Raw genomic sequence first — 17,408 nt, 5'->3', positions numbered from 1 at the left:
TGGCCCAGCGCCACGGCCAGGTGTCTGAAGCGGGGGTTACGCGGTAGTGTGGTTCTCTCTAGGGCTGGGCGGTTCAGACATTTCCGAACCGGTTTCCGGTTCAGCAAAAAACCTTTTTCCGAACCGGTATACCGGTTCAGTGAAAAAAACCGGTATTTTCCACCAAACCGGTTTTTTCAACCGAACCGGCTCTTTAAAAGCATCAAAATAAACAAGTAACTTCATCGGTTAAGGCTCTACGTATGGTAAACTCATTATTAACACTACAAATTTCCATGAAAAACACTCTTATACGCTTAAATATGCTTTAAATTCCCTTGACTTACTTGAAATGGACCAATTACAAGAGGAACTTCAGCCACGGTTCGTCGGTTTACCGGTTAAACTTCGGTATTCGGTGAACCGGTTCAGTTCCTAGGTCTGAACCGACTGGCCGGTTCTTGAAAAAACCGAACCTGCGAACCGGTATACCGGAAAACCGCCCAGCCCTAGTTCTCTCACCTGCCGTCATGTATTTACAGCCACTCAATTTCACTAATGTCTGTCACCGTGCGACGAAATAATCATTTGCTACCCGCTCACACCGATGGCCACGTGAGTTTGGGTAGAGCTGTGCTTTGAATATAGACAATGTGGTTTAGTAGAATAAGTTTGTGGTCTTTCTGCTACATGGCTCTAACCTCCTTTCTTGGTGCAAACCTGACAAATCCTGAGTGAACGTGTAGCTTATATAATGCATTTTCATGTTTCAGGCAGGGTCTTGTTTATTAGTGCCATTCCAAAGACCTGGTGTCTTTTGTGTGCCATGCTTCCCTGATGAGGCAGTTTCAATCCGAAGAAGTTTAGGAAGCAGACTGCGAGCAGGTCATTTGCCATCAGTAAGTCAACTTCACTTGGTTCTCCCTAGAATTTCACAGGGTGGATTGCAAAGGAAAAAATTAAAGTGGGCAACAGGCAATTGCAAATATAAAATTTCTATTTTATTTAAAAATACAGATTTAAAAAATGCTAAGTATATGCTAGAGCTTTTAAATTTTCCTTGTCAACATGATACATTGTTATGTACAAAGAGTTATTTGGAAATAGAATTGGTATACTTATTGTGTGTTTCCGTTTTTAAGTCACTACCCTAATTTCCTATCAGTGCTAGGCTGTCCTACTACCAAGGAGATTAAAATAACAAAAAGCAAACAAACATTAAAATGTTGGGACATTTTTAGTCTTTCTGATGGAATAAATTCCATTGACATTAAGTGGGTGCTATTGAAGTTGCTATTTTAGCATCTCCATTGACAGAACATTAATATAAGCCAATCTTAAGGACTCATCGTCAGAAATTTTAACAAGAGTTGAAAGAAGTTTACTTTCGATGTGAGAGACTGGGATGCATCGTAAAGTACCTTCATGATTGGCTGAGCGATAGCGAAGCCCGTTACTCCAGTGCGGTTGAAAAGTTTTGTCTGTCTGTTTGTCTGTCTGTGTGTGTGTGTGCACTACTCCTCCTGAACGGCTCGGCTGATCTGGCTGAGATTTTGCAGGCTTATTAGGTATGTTCTTGGCTCAGCACACACGAAATTTCACTATCCTAGCTCAACTGGTTCAGTTTTTATAGCCGAAAAACACCTAAAAAACGGCAAAAAAATCGAGTTTCCTGCAGGTAGACCACCTCTGCCTTGAAGAAAGGGGGTCTGGGGGGCGGAGCCCCCCAGCCTCGACAAATGAAAAAGTTACAAGGGTCAAGATCGTGTTATCTGTAGATGAAGCAACTCTATCTAGAATTATGGGGGGTCTGGGGGGCGGAGCACAGTGGGACGAAACCCAAAAAAAGTGCCGATAATTCTGGGATGCTCCAATCGTCTCCAAAATCGCTACTCGGTGGTTTTGGGGGATAAGAAACTCGTTTCCGTCAAAATTGGAAGCCGAAAACGGACGCCAGGGGCGGATCTAGCATTCCAGGAGGGGGTGAACCGTTCGGAGCGCACGGCACGATCCCAAAAATCACTACACGGGGTTTTAGGGAATGAGAAACTCATTCCCCTCAAAGTCGAAAGCCGGAAACGAACGCCAGGGGCGGATCCAGCAATCAAGGAAAGGGTTAAACTAGATTCGCCCCTGGCGTTTGTTTCCGGCTTTCGACGTTGACATGAACGAGTTTCTCATCCCCAAAACCCTATGAAGTGATTTTGGCATCGTTCCGTGCGCTCCGAACGGTTCACCCCCCCTGGAATGTTGGATCCGCCCCTGGCGTTCGTTGTAGGCGTTTAATTTAAACGAAAACGATTTCTCATCCCCCAAAAAACCCCGGTAGTGATTTTGGAGACGATCAGAGCATCCCAGAATTTTTTGGGACTTATCCGGGTTTCGTCCAACTGAGCGATACGGGCACTTTTAGAGGCGATTTTTTCAAAACGCTGAGCGATGCCGAGCATTTTGCGATATGGACCGGAAAGCCGAGAAGCTGCTCTATCACGGGCATGTCGCAGACCCGTTCGCAAAAGTTCGCAACTCAACTTATCGCATCGTAAAAATCGTTCAAACGTTGATTTTGCAACACATTTAACACCGTTCAACTTTTACCCGGCTGAACAAAGAGTAAATCTGAGGGCTACACAGGTTTCTTTAGGTCATAAGCTTTCCAAAAACATATAAAAACATTACCTTTATCTCATAGGAGACGGCTACCAGGAGGGAAACTATACACCCATTGCAAAGTACAAACGAAAAGCTGAAAATGTGTCAAGTTTTGCGCTCCGCAGGGGCTCGCACGTTTGAAATATTGTCAAAAAAATTAGTGTCAGGCATAGACCAAACCTTTATTTCCAACATCTGATAGTTTGTAGGACCCGCCCGCCCAATTTTTAAAATGCCACTTCTCGGCACTTTTTTCGCGTTTCGTCCCACTGTGCGGAGCCCCCCAGCATGCAACACGTAAGAAGTAACCGACGATGGACAAGCCAATGCCTGCCGAAGGCAGGCTAGCGCCGCAGGCCAAGGTAGGTACGCCAGGCGCGGATTGGAGGAACAGGCCGCGAGACATCGCGAAGCCTGTTACGACAAGACGCGGTCTGGCGTAAACCTACCTTGTTATTTTTAAGTAGCTTCATATGTGGTGGCATTGGATCACAAATCTTCTGCCGTTTGTTCTCCATAATGTAGTACCCAAGAGCAAAACATTTGTCCATCAGAACAACAAATGAATCAATGATAAAAATTGATTCATCTTCTAACATAACTACAGAGTTGTTTTGTTTTGGTGCCTTAGTGTACTTGGTAGAAAATAAAAGTTCTTCATTCAATAAGCATCTCAAGTAAACAGCATGAGATCTTGTTGCGTCAAGTTGAATTTGAGCTCTTCTGAATGCCACCACTGCTTCGTGTTCCAGCATCTTGATGTCAGGATTCCCCAGGAGACTTGCATTCCCTATTGTACAATAGCTCACTGGATGGACCACAGAAATTGTCATTTTTCTCAAATATGCATTTTCATTTGGAGTCATATTGTCTTTAAGATCATATTCCATTTGCTTCACTGCTGCTTTAAGTTGCACTCCCTTGGCTATCTGGAAGATAGCACCATTGCCGCTTTTAACAAGACTTTTTATCTCTGCATTTTCGGCTTCATAAATATATGCCGAATGACAAAATGGCTGGGCAAAATCAGACACACTTTTTGCCAAATGGGTGAGAAGGTGAATGCTGAACGTTACATGCTCTGGTCCATATAGATAGTCAATTTCAGAAACAAATTTGACTAGAAATCGATCACCATATCCCACATCACTTTTGGCTGAAGAATTTTGCATTAAGTATGCAAGACCAGTGGGGAGTTGACTCCAATGATTAAAATATCTAGTAGGCAGTAAATTCTTCAAACATGGGATGCTATAAGTCAAGATCCAATGATACCATTCGTGCCCTCTCCAATCTGACCGTTCTGTAAGTGAACGGGGAAATCTTGATGTATCTGATGTAGGAGTGATGCTTAGTAGTCTTGCGTCAGCTTCACTTAGCTTGTCACAGATGCTGAAGACCTTGCCGCTAAACCTTTTCCCAAACCACAACCAAGTAAATCGTTTGGCTACATTTACTAAACAATGAAAAGAGTCAGGGTCAAGTTGAGTGACTATGTCAAAATTGGGAATTTCAGAGAGCACAGAAAAACCTTTAACACCTTTCATTTTCTTGACATTGGAAGCTTCTGCTCTTCTTGCATATTCAATAGTTTCCTCATTGGTTCTTAAGGCGTAACTTCTTTCAAATGTTGAGTAGGACCTGACATGACCCCTTCCAAAGCGTGTTCTGATTCCAGGATGGTAGCAGAGACCGCACCCATAAGAGCCGTTAAGGGGGCACACCAGTGAAAATCGTCAAACTTTGGCCTCCTTTTTTTATTTTATCTTATTTTTTTGCTATTCATTCCGAGTTGAACGCCGCAAACCGCACCTCAAAATTCCAATTACTTTGGCTTGGGCACATTTTTGAAGTTCCTAAAAAGGTAACTATTTTTGCATATTTACCTCAATTGTTAACGTTCAGATGTTTCACTTGAAGTCCAATGACAAAACCCTCGAACCATCGAAACGCAAATGGAAAAGGAATTTTTTTGGCGCAAACCGAACTCAAATATGTCATAAATTGCGTCCGTAATGAGGAATAAAGCGTGTAAACCGAAGTTTCACTTCAAACGTCGTTTTCTCGAAACACCATTTTTGGACCTGGTCCCCACGATTGCGGGCGCAAAAATTGAGATAATTGAGTGGGGTTTTTGCGGAAAAAATTTTCCCTTTAAAACTAGCCGCTATCGTGTGAACCTCGGATATGGTCGTAGCATGTACAGGGCCTGAGCCACAGACAGGGAAAACGTGAAAAATATGGTCAAAAAATTTTTTCCCTTTTTTTGCTGCTAAAAAAAACATATTTAGGATTGTGTTTCCGTGGTTTACACGATAGCCACATGTGTCCTGATGAGAAATTTTGAAACCCCATATTTCTGGCTCAATCGGGGGCTTCACAAATTTGGGCAAAGTGGAGCCGTGTCACCAAAAAATGAAGATGACCCCCCCCCCCCCCCTTCCCGTCACCGCCCCGGGTGCCGTGTACATTTTTGGTTAAATTGACATATTTTATTTCAGAATAAAATTTCAACCCATTACCTTTGTTACTTCACTCAGAATAACGTTTTTACGAAGCCTCTGCATTTTCACTGGTGTGCCCCCTTAAATTGGCTGCACTTTCTCAGAAGAGGCCTTGCCACTGAGTCACTTATACAAACACAGATTTGGAATTTTTGAGTGAATATTCAAACCATTTTTTTATATTGTACACCTTCTGCTTGTAGCTTCTTGCATTCTTCCCAAAAGGTCTCAGGTATTCATTGCATTTTTGGCTTCTTTTTGTTTAACCACACACAAGCCATAATGAGGTATTTTCTCCAAAGGGTGAAGGTGAATTTCATTCAGAGAAACCAGCACAGGAAATGCCGATTTTTTGGGTTTAGTTCCAATTTAAAGGGCCGTCAACAAACACATTCATGGTACGAAGACCAGCTGGAACATTCTTCTTGTAGAAGCCACCATCAAACAAATCAAGAACCTATACAGCCCCAATCCGACTGACTCACTCACTCACTGACTGACTGACTCATAGAAATGTTTGGGGTCAAGAAGTGGTCGTAGAGACTTGCGGTTTTTTCCATTCGATTCCAAATTTTTATGGAAAAAATTGGGAAAAATCCCAGAAGTTCAAAATTCTTCACCGTTTCCGAGAAAAAATACTTGATCTTCAAAAAAAGGGGGCCAAAATTTCCCCACAGTTTTTTCCCAGCAAACCCCCTCAATCTTCGAAAAAGGGGACCGACCGACTAAAAATTTTTTTTTCGCCCTTTCGGTAGGGCTGGTCGAGACATTTCCGAAACGGGGCCGCAATCGGGTCCCCGTCACCGGCAACATCCCAAAAAAAGATTAAATAGGCCTTAATTTAAACAAAACCCACTCAATCTTCAAAAAAAGGGACCGACCGACTAAAAATTTTTGTTCGCCCCATCGGTAAGTCTTGTCGAGACAATTCCAAAACTGTGCCGCAATCTGGTCCCCGTCACCGGCAACATCCTCAAAACGATTATAAGGCCTAAATTCAATAAAATCCACTCAATCTTCAAAAAAGGGGACCGACCGACTAAAAATTTTTATTCGCCATATCGGTAGGTCTGGTCCAGACATTTCCGAAACTGTGCCGCAATCGTGTCCCCGTCACCGGCAACATGCTCAACACGATAAAATTGGCCTAAATTCAACAAAATCCACTCAATCTTCAAAAATGGTGACCGACCGACTGAAAATTTTTATTCGCCCTATCGGTAGGTCTGGTCGAGACATTTCCGAAACTGTGCCGCAATCGGGTCTCCGTCACCGGCAACGTCCTCAAAACTAAGATAGGCCTAAATTCAACAAAATCCACTCAATCTTCAAAAAAGGGGACCGACCGACTGAAAATTTTTATTCTCCCCATCGGTAGGTCTGGTCGAGACATTTCCGAAACTATGCCACAATCGGGTCTCCGTCACCGGCAACATCCTAAAAACGATATAAAAATAGGCCCAAATTCAACAAAATCCACTCAATCTTCAAAAAAGGGGACCGACCGACTGAAAATTTTTATTCGTCCAATCGGGAGGTCTGGTCGAGACATTTCCGAAACTGTGCCGCAATCGGGTCCCCGTCACCGGCAACATTCTCAAAACAATTAAATAGGCCTTAAATTTAACAAAACCCACTCAATCTTTGAAAAAGGGGACCGACCGACAAAAAAACTTTTTTCTCCCTATCGGTAGGTCTGGTCGAGACATTTCCGAAACTATGCCACAATCGGGTCTCCGTCACCGGCAACATCCTCAAAACGATAAAATAGGCCTAAATTCAACAAAATCCACTCAATCTTCAAAAAAAGGGGACCGACCGACTAAAAAATGATATTCGCCCCAACGGTAGGTCTTGCCGAGACGTTTCCGAAACTGTGCCGCAATCGGTTCCCCCTCACTGGCAACATCCTCAAAACGATAAAATAGGCCTAAATTGAACAAAATCCAGTCAATCTTTAAAAAAAGGGGACCGACAGACTAAAAAATTATATTCGCCCCAACGGTAGGTCTGGTCGAGACATTTCCGAAACTGTGCCGCAATCGGGCCCCCGTCACCGGCAACATCCTCAAAACGATTAAATAGGCCTTAATTTAAACGAAACCCACTCAATCTTCAAAAAAGGGGACCGACCGACAAAAAAAATTTTTATTCTCCCCATCGGTAGGTCTGGTCGAGACATTTCCGAAACTATGCCACAATCGGGTCTCCGTCACCGGCAACACCCTCAAAACGATAAAATAGGCGTAAATTCAACAAAATCCACTCAATCTTCAAAAAAGGGGACCGACCGACTAAAAATTTTTATTCGCCCTATCGGTAGGTCTGGTCCAGACATTTCCGAAACTGTGCCGCAATCGGGGCCCCGTCACCGGCAACATCCTCAAAACAATTAAATAGGCCTTAAATTTAACAAAACCCACTCCATCTTTGAAAAAGGGGACCGACCGACAAAAAACTTTTATTCTCCCCATCGGTAGGTCTGGTCGAGACATTTCCGAAACTATGCCACAATCGGGTCTCCGTCACCGGCAACATCCTCAAAACGATAAAAAAAGGCCCCAAAATTTAACAAAAACCACTCAATCTTCAAAAAAAGGGGGCCGACCGACTAAAAAAATTTTATTCGCCCCAACGGTAGGTCTTGTCGAGACATTTCCGAAACTGTGCCGCAATCGGGTCCCCGTCACCGGCAACATCCTCAAAACGATAAAATAGGCCTAAATTCAACAAAATCCACTCAATCTTCAAAAAAGGGGACCGACCGACTGAAAATTTTTATTTGCCCCATCGGTAGGTCTGGTCGAGACATTTCCGAAACTGTGCCGCAATCGGGTCCCCGTCACCGGCAACATCCTCAAAACGATTAAATAGGCCTAAATTTTATCAAACCCACTCAATCTTTGAAAAAGGGGACCGACCGACAAAAATTTTTATTTTCCCCATCGGTAGGTCTGGTCGAGACATTTCCGAAACTATGCCACAACGGGGGCTCCGTCACCGGCAACATCCTCAATACGATAAAATAGGCGTAAATTCAACAAAATCCACTCATTTTTCAAAAAAGGGGACCGACCGACAAAAAATTTTTATTCGCCCCATCGCTAGGTCTGGTCGAGACATTTCCGAAACTATGCCACAACCGGGTCTCCGTCACCGGCAACATCCTCAAAACGATTAAATAGGCCTAAATTTTAACAAAACCCACTCAATCTTCAAATAACAGGAAAAGTAGCGATATACATCGGCAACTTTGGCCCGTCCCGTACATTAACAAATGTGTGAATTTCGCCTTTCTTTAACCCTGACGGGTTTGAACATGAGTCTGGGCAGCGGGTGGAAACTCTGTTGCCAAAAACGGCATGTCAAGGTTTTTTGTGCAGCTTAGATCTCGGAACCCAGAGGTGGTAGGTGAAATCCGAGGTCATAATTTGGAATCCTTATAAAATTTCACTCGGCGAAGGACATGTTTAGTGCCAGGGGCAAAGGAAATGGTCAGTCATTTTGCCATGAGAAAGTAAAAAAACAGGTGAAAAACGCTCTGGGACCAGGATCGAAATTTACGCTTCTTCCCGAAAATTGCTATTTGGTCATGCTTAATGTGAGACAACGGTAAGGCCAATTCAAATTCTGAGTACAGATATGAATTTAGCGTGCTTTCGTGTGTGCATTCCACCTATAAGTTTCAAAGAAGGAGGATCTGTATCCTTTAGAACACGCAGTAAACGGCAGACTGTTTTGTAATTTTATGCAATACAATCGCTGCATACCCTCTCTCAGTTTCACGACAACGGTTTTCTGTTATTTTGGTGTGTTGACGACTCCCAGGCAGCGTAATGCACAGGAAATTTCCTCAGGATTCAGAATATGACCTCAGAATTTACCTACGAGGTCCCGTTCTCTTGCATTAAGTGTTACCAAAAAACAATGCAACGTTTCGATCATGGTCCCACAGCGTTTTTTCCTCTTTTTTTTTTTTCTTATTGCAAAATGACCGACTATTTCCTTGACCTCCCGCTCCAAACATACCCTACGCCGAGTGAAATTTTATGAGGATTCCAAATATGACCTCGGATTTCACCTACCACTTCTGGGTTCCGAGATCTAAGCTGCACAAAAAACCTTTGCATGTCTTTTTCGGCAATAGAGTTTCCACCCGCTGGTCTAGGGTCAAAATAGATGTTATGTTCGTCATCAGCGCCCTCACATTCATAAGAAACAATGCAAAAACTCGAATCAAAAGAATGTTCAAAATATACCCCACTGGGATTTGAACCCGGGTCCGAACTTCTCCAAATCACTTGAAACTGGCACCGTTGGTTTTTGTCTCGTCGCCCCGATTCCAAAAATACCCCTACATGCCCCGCCAGCTGTGTCCGTTGCCGAAATCCTCCTCGACCCCATGAAGACCATGATGCACCTGCAGCAGCGCCCCCGGGGCTCGGATCGGATTTGCTGCCACCGGGCGGTTCTTAGGGTCACCCAAGGAGGCTGCATACCAAATTTGGTCAAGATCGGACCACGGGAAGTCCTCGGACGAACGAACGAACGAACGGACGGACGAACGGACGCACAGCATGCATCTAAATAACAGAAAAGGTAGCGATATACATCGGCAACTTTGGCCCGTCCCGTTTATCAGGGAATGTGCGAATTTCGCCTATGTTTAACCCTGATGGGATTTGAACCTGAGTCTGGGGTCAAAACAAATGTTTTTTTCGTCATCAGCGCCCCAAAAACATCAGAAACAATGCAAAAATTTGAATAAAAAGAATGTCCAAAATATACCCTACTGGGATTTGAACCCGGGTCCTCCGATTCGCTTGAAACTGTCACCGTTGGATTTGTATCGTCGCCCCGATTCCAAAAATACCCCTACATGCCCTCCTAGCTGTATCCGTTGTCGAAATCCTCCTCGACCCCATGTAGACCATGATGCACCTGCAGCAGCGCTCCCGGGGCTCGGATCGGATTTGCTGCCACCGGGCGGTTCTTAGGGTCTCCCAAGGAGGCTGCATACCAAATTTGGTCAAGATCGGACGACGGGAAGTCCTCGGACGGACGCACGCACAGCAGGGATCATAGTATATGCCCGTCCCTCCGTCATTTTTTTAACAAAAAATAAACGGGACGGGCCAAAAAGATACTCCCCCTCCCCACGACTGAGTGATTGAGTGACATACAACTTTTAACCACAGCGAAAAGTGGCCGATCGATTTTCTTCGTTTAAGAGTCAAACGATTCGTTATTTCAATAATTGGGAAGCAAAAAAATATTAGACTTTACTTTTTCTCAACCTTTTGCCTGCTAAACGCGGAAAACTCATTTCCCATAAGGCCTGCAGTGAGTGGGTGGGGGAAAATGCCGCGCCCCCCGGCCGGCACACACGACTGGCCGATCGCACTTTCACCTAGAAGGACACGTCTTAGATGGGTCATTAAAGCGTACGCTACCCCTCGAATTTAATTTTCTTTCTGCTGAACTTGGTCCCGTCTCGATGCGACCCACCGTTCTCCAGCTTTGACCTTTTCCTCCCTAAAAAGCGGCAGAATTTTCAATACTTTTTGGCCCGTCCCGTTCATTTTTTGTAAAAAAATGACGGAGGGACGGGCATTAGGGGTGGTCGAATGTACACTTTTTTCGAAATCTCAAAAGTTAGATGGCGCATTTTGTAGTATTTTTTCTGCTGATTCCGAAAATGTACTTAGTTTTGAGAAAGGAGTAAAACTGAGGGCGCTACCAGCCATTTAAGTTTTGAAAAATGGCTTAAAATGCGAACTTTTAAAATTTTACTTTTTCTCCGTTTGAAAATCACAGTACATTTTCGGAATCGGCAGAGAGAATGCAACAAGATGCGCCATCTTACTTTTGCATAATTTTTGTAAAATGGATATTTTGACGAAAATAGTGTTTTTGACCACCCCTTAAGAGCGAACTTTTCTCAAAATGTCGATTTTGCAAAATTTATGCAAAAATTAGATTGCGCATTTTGTTGCATTCTCTCTGCCGATTCCGAAAATGTACTGTGATTTTCAAACGGAGAAAAAGTAAAATTTTAAAAGTTCGCATTTTGAGCCATTTTTCAAAACTTAAAAGGCTGGTAGCGCCCTCAGATTTACTCCTTTCTCAAAACCAAGTACATATTCGGAATCAGCAGAAAAAATACTACAAAATGCGCCATCTAACTTTTGAGATTTCGAAAAAAGTGTACATTCGACCACCCCTAACGGGCATATAGTATGATCCCTGCTGTGCGTCCGTCCGTCCGTCCCTTCGTCCGAGGACTTCCCGTGGTCCGATCTTGACCAAATTTGGTATGCAGCCTCCTTGGGTGACCCTAAGAACCGCCCGGTGGCAGCAAATCCGATCCGAGCCCCGGGGGGCGCTGCTGCAGGTGCATCATGGTCTACATGGGGTCGAGGAGGATCTCGGCAACGGATGCAGCTAGGAGGGCATGTAAGGGTATTTTTGGAACCGGGGCGACGAGAAAAAAACAGTGGTGCCAGTTTCGAGCGAATCGGAGAAGTTCGGACCCGGGTTCAAATCCCAGCGGGGTATTTTTTGAACATTCTTTTTATTCGAGTTTTTGCATTGTTTCTGATGTTTTTAAGGGTGCTGATGACGAAAATGACATTAATTTTAACCCCAGATTCAGGTTTTAATTCCGTCGGGGTCAAACAGAGGTGACATTCGTACGTTTCTTAATGTACGGGACGGGCCAAAGTTGCCGATGTATATCGCTACTTTTCCTGTTATTCTTTGCGTGGCTGGTTTGGAGTACAAGACGACTTCCGAGATACCTCATCAAAGCGTACCCTACCCCTTATTTTTTACGAGGAACATTTTTGCTTTTATTACTTTTTCTGTAGGACGAACGGTTCTTGAGATTTCGACTCCCCCTGGTTGCCTACCTCGCGGGGGCTCTTCCTTCTCATGCGAGACTACTATCGGGCAGGAATGATAACTTTTATTAAAAAATAGTTTCGGTTCGTCGACCATCATCTCAAAAACCATCAGTTCTCTAAATTTACCCTCTTTCCTTCCCTTCCACTATCACTGGTTGCCTACTTTGCAGGGGCATTTAATTTCTCACAAGACTGCTTTCCAGAGCGGTCAGAAAAATTCTATATGACTCTACTTTTTTTTATAAGGAAAATTTCTGGGGTGATTATTTCTATCTCTAGGCGCAACGGTTCTCAAGATTTCGCTTCCTCAAGATGCCTACTTTGCAGGGGCGCTCACTTGATGTTCGAGACAACTTCCAAGGGTGCTCAGACAAATACACTATGATCCCCCTTTTCACAAGGTCGTCGGTTTTTCGCTTTTTTACTTTTGCCGCTTTGACCACCGGTTCTCAAATTTTCGACTGCCCCTGGTTGCATACGTTGCAGGGGCGTCCACTTTTTGTACAAGGTGACTACCAGGGCAGGTTCTCTACGCGTCGGCTGCTTCCCATCAAGGACAGCAAACATCTCCGATTTTACAACGTTTGTGTTAGAGAACCGGCCCTGATAACTTAATCTCCTTGAGGTTGCCTACTTTCCAGGGGCTCCAACTTTTAATAAAACAAACTATCTTGGAATGGTTAAGTACAGCGTAATTAAAACATGAAGTCCGTCTTCATGGTGGCAAAGGTGAATTCCCGCTTTTATTGCTTTCTAGCCCATTTTTAACAGAAAACTTTTGGGGTAGAATTTTAGATTGTAGGGCACTGCTTATGACAGTCAGGGTCCATTTCTAGTTTTTATACATAGCTATACGGCTTGACAGGTACGCATTAATGCGTTTGTCAAGATAAAAGTTCTGCAATAGAAATCTTCTCTTCAGGAACGATGGCCATTTGTACTTTGTAATCTGCTGCTTATGAATGAAGGGCTGCTGCGTTCGTCACCCCACTAGCCATCACAGCTCCTTGCTGTAATTGGTGAGCAGTGCGATTCAGGCTAGGTGACAGGCGCTGCTGTTTTGAAGACAGAAAAGTCATTTCACATCAGCTGCTGACTGCGGCCAGAACAACGACTCCAGTGGAGCCCGACTTTCGACGTTTTGACTCGATGCCACCCCTTTTTGACTCACTCGTCACGAAACATTGTGTACCAGACAGCTTCTGGAATTGTTGACCGCGGCGTACACCGCCCGATTAACAGGCGGCTAGGTCCTACTATCGCTAACCAGACCGCACTCAGCGGGCCGTAGGCACGCACGGGGGGTCTGGGGGGCGAAGCCCCCCAGCGAGCGAAGCGAGTCATACTATATGCCCGTCCCTCCGTCATTTTTGGCCCGTCCCGTTTATTTTTTGTAAAAAAAATGACGGAGGGACGGGCATATAGTATGATCCTTGCTGTGCGTGCGTCCGTCCGTCCGTCCGTCCGTCCGAGGACTTCCCGTGGTCCGATCTTGACCAAATTTGGTATGCAGCCTCCTTGGGTGACCCTAAGAACCGCCCGGTGGCAGCAAATCCGATCCGAGCCCCGGGGGCGCTGCTGCAGGTGCATCATGGTCTACATGGGGGCGAGGAGGATTTCGGCAACAGATACAGCTAGGAGGTCATGTAGGGGTATTTTTGGAATCGGGGCGACGAGACAAAACCAACGGTGCCAGTTTCAAGCGAATCGGAGAAGTTTGGACCCGGGTTCAAATCCCAGTGGGGTATATTTTGGACATTCTTTTTATTCAAATTTTTGAACCCGTTTCAAAAAGATCGTGCCGAGAATGTGTCGAAATGATGTCGAAATGATGCCGAAGTGTCCGGCATGCCCTGAATGATGCCTAAATGCGCTCGGCAAGCCCGAAATCCACCCGCCGCCGGCACGCGGCAAGCCCGAAATGAGCCCCGCTGTCGCGGGCGGCCCGGAATCGTACCGCGACCCCGACCGCTGCCCGGCCGGGTGGATTTCGGGCGTGCCCGTGCCTTTCGGCATGATTTCGGGCATGCCTGGGCATGCGCCCCGCATCGAGACCCTAATCAAAGAAGTGTCAAGTTAATGCCTTTGACCTGCGTACAAAATTGAAAAGTTAAAGTAATGAAATTCTTTCTCAAGTACCAAGTCTATCAAAACCGGCGTGAAAAATTAGAAAATTCCGTGCAAACGAGATGTTTGTAGGACAATTTTGAATTCTTTGACTGAACAAATCTACAATCAAATTGAACACTTTGATACGGGTACTTGAATGAATGCAGTTGAATCCGTTGAGCTTCTGATGCTTAACAGCCTTAGCAGTAACTTTAGCTTGCATCCTAAAGAAAAGGTCTATAGGGCTCTCAATAAAATGAGCCGCGGGGCAAGGGTACTTCGAGTACGTGGATTATAAGGAAGCGAAGAACCGGGTTTGCGTGTAAGAGCCAGCACCCCAATAACCGGGTTTGGGAGCCTCAGACCTGGGTTTCCAGTGGGCCTGGATCCGCGGGTTGACTGGTCCACACGCAGTGCTCCAGTACCTACGCTCACGTTCACCAAGTCTGTTGTTAGATCCAAGTGCCCAGCTGAACGCGCGCACCTTGTCCAAAAGTCGAGGGGTTCTCCGCGAGTAACCCAAGAGTCTCGCGGGGGTAACGTATTCGTCAAGACACAGGGCTCGCCGCGTGCTCCTCCGCCAGCAGCGTGTCTCCCCCGCCCCCTCCAGTGCCGCTCGGGGTCGAGCGAGCTCGCTGGAAGGCATCGGGAGCCTGAGGCCTCGTCCCCAGGTCTCCTCTGTGGTGCAGTTGGCAGCGTCTCGGTCCACAAAGACGGTCGTCCTGGGTTCCAATACTAACCAGTGTTTCTCCTTCAGCGTTCTGTGTACGTGTGTGTGTATTAGGGGTGGTCGAATGTACACTTTTTTCGAAATCTCAAAAGTTAGATGGCGCATTCTGTAGTATTTTTTCTGCTGATTCCGAATATGTACTTGGTTTTGAGAAAGGAGTAAAACTGAGGGCGCTACCAGCCATTTAAGTTTTGAAAAATGGCTTAAAATGCGAACTTTTAAAATTTTACTTTTTCTCCGTTTGAAAATCACAGTACATTTTCGGAATCGGCAGAGAGAATGCAACAAGATGCGCCATCTCACTTTTGCATAATTTTTGCAAAATGGATATTTTGACGAAAATAGTGTTTTTGACCACCCTTTAGAGCGAACTTTTCTCAAAATGTCGATTTTGCAAAATTTATGCAAAAATTAGATTGCGCATTTTGTTGCATTCTCTCTGCCGATTCCGAAAATGTACTGTGATTTTCAAACGGAGAAAAAGTAAAATTTTAAAAGTTCGCATTTTGAGCCATTTTTCAAAACTTAAAAGGCTGGTAGCGCCCTCAGATTTACTCCTTTCTCAAAACCAAGTACATATTCGGAATCAGCAGAAAAAAAACTACAAAATGCGCCATCTAACTTTTGAGATTTCGAAAAAAGTGTACATTCGACCACCCCTAGTGTGTATGTGAGTGTGTAAATGTGAGCCTGTGTGTGTCCGAGCGTGCCTGTGTGCGAGACTGAATGGGCACCGCCATCCAGGTACCTACCCCTCCCCTGCAGCTTAATGGGAGGGACGGTTCGGCACGTTTTCGGCATGCCCGGCAAGCGTCCGGCATTGCCGAAAATCGGTTTGTTTTCCAACAAAATGATCATTTTTCGGCAAGCCCGGACTCCTGGTTCGGGGCGGATTTCGGGCGTGCCGGCCGGGCATGCCCGAAATCCTGCCGTCATCCGGCACGATTTCGGGCAAGATCATTTATAAACGGGAATTGTTTCTGATGTTTTTGAGGGCGCTGATGACGAAAATAACATTTGTTTTGACCCCAGACTCAGGTTCAAAATCCCATTAGGGTTAAACATAGGCGAAATTGGCACATTCCCTGATGAACGGGACGGGCCAAAGTTGCCGATGTATATCGCTACTTTTCCTGTTATTTTTTACAAAAAATAAACGGGACGGGCCAAAAAGGGGACCGGCCGACTAAAAATTTTTATTCGCCCCATCGGTAGGTCTGGTCGAGACATTTCCGAAACTGTGCCACAATCGGGTCTCCGTCACCGGCAACATCCTCAAAACGATAAAATAGGCCTAAATTCAACAAAATCCACTCAATCTTCAAAAAAGGGGACCGACCGACTAAAAATTTTTATTCGCCCTATCGGTAGGTCTGGTCGAGACATTTCCGAAACTGTGCCACAATCGGGTCCGCGTCACCGGCAACATCCTCAAAACGATTAAATAGGCCTAAATCAACAAAATCCACTCAATTTTCAAAAAAGGGGACCGACCGACTGAAAATTTTTATTTGCTCTATCTATAGGTCAAGTCGAGACATTTCTGAAACTATGCCGCAATCGGGTCCCTGTCACCAGCAACGTCCTCAAAATCATCAGTCAAGAACCTTTATAGCTCCTTAATCCGACTGACTGGACTCCCTCACTCACTCACTTTGTTTGTGGTCAAGGAGTGGTCGTAGAGATTTGCGGTTTTTAGGGGTTCCCAAGAACCCCAATTGTCCGAGGTCCGTGGATTCTTCCCCCCCCCCCCCTCTCCGATTTTCAAATAAACAACTCGAAACTATTTCAACCATGAAAAATAACAAGTAAAGGAGCGATATACATCGGCAACTTTGGCCCGTCCTGTACATTAAGAAACGTACGAATGTCACCTATGTTTGACCCCGACAGAATTAAAACCTGAATCTGGGGTTAAATTAATGTCATTTTCGTCATCAGCACCCTTAAAAACATCAGAAACAATGCAAAAACTCGAATAAAAAGAATGTTCAAAAAATACCCCGCTGGGATTTGAACCCGGGTCCGAACTTCTCCGATTCGCTCGAAACTGGCAACACTGTTTTTTTCTCGTCGCCCCGGTTCCAAAAATACTCTTACATGCCCTCCTAGCTGCATCCGTTGCCGAGATCCTCCTCGACCCCATGTAGACCATGATGCACCTGCAGCAGCGCCCCCGGGGCTCGGATCGGATTTGCTGCCACCGGGCGGTTCTTAGGGTCACCCAAGGAGGCTGCATACCAAATTTGGTCAAGATCGGACCACGGGAAGTCCTCGGACGAACGGACGGACGGACGGACGCACAGCAGGGATCATACTATATGCACGTCCCTCCGTCATTTTTTTACAAAAAATGAACGGGACGGGCCAAAAACGAAAATTCCAATTTTTTTCGAAAATTTATCGTGGAAATTTTTCGTAAACGCGAAAAACATAAATTTGCAACAATCGAAAACGAGAACCGTCAATGATATGAAAAAATGGTTCAAATAAAAAATGTGCCACTCCTCAAAACTAAACCTCCTGGCT

The 17,408-nt window shown here is 45.1% G+C and overlaps 1 protein-coding gene across 1 annotated transcript; it reads right to left on the bottom strand.

The window, feature by feature from the left end:
• Positions 1 to 758: 758 nt before the first annotated feature.
• LOC117642382 lies at positions 759 to 4,335 on the bottom strand. The gene is made up of 2 exons (XM_034380483.1): positions 3,087 to 4,335; positions 759 to 1,410 (listed from the first exon to the last, which is right to left on the bottom strand). The coding sequence occupies exons 1-2, from the start codon at positions 4,176 to 4,178 to the stop codon at positions 1,273 to 1,275; spliced, it is 1,230 nt and encodes a 409-aa protein (XP_034236374.1). The 5' UTR covers positions 4,179 to 4,335; the 3' UTR covers positions 759 to 1,272.
• Between the last annotated feature and the right edge of the window lie 13,073 nt (positions 4,336 to 17,408).

This window comes from Thrips palmi, unplaced genomic scaffold, assembly GCF_012932325.1.
Source record: "Thrips palmi isolate BJ-2018 unplaced genomic scaffold, TpBJ-2018v1 HiC_scaffold_16, whole genome shotgun sequence".
NCBI lineage: Eukaryota > Metazoa > Arthropoda > Insecta > Thysanoptera > Thripidae > Thrips > Thrips palmi.
The sequence above is the reverse complement of the archived record's forward strand: the minus strand, read 5'-3'. Positions and strand labels throughout refer to the sequence as shown.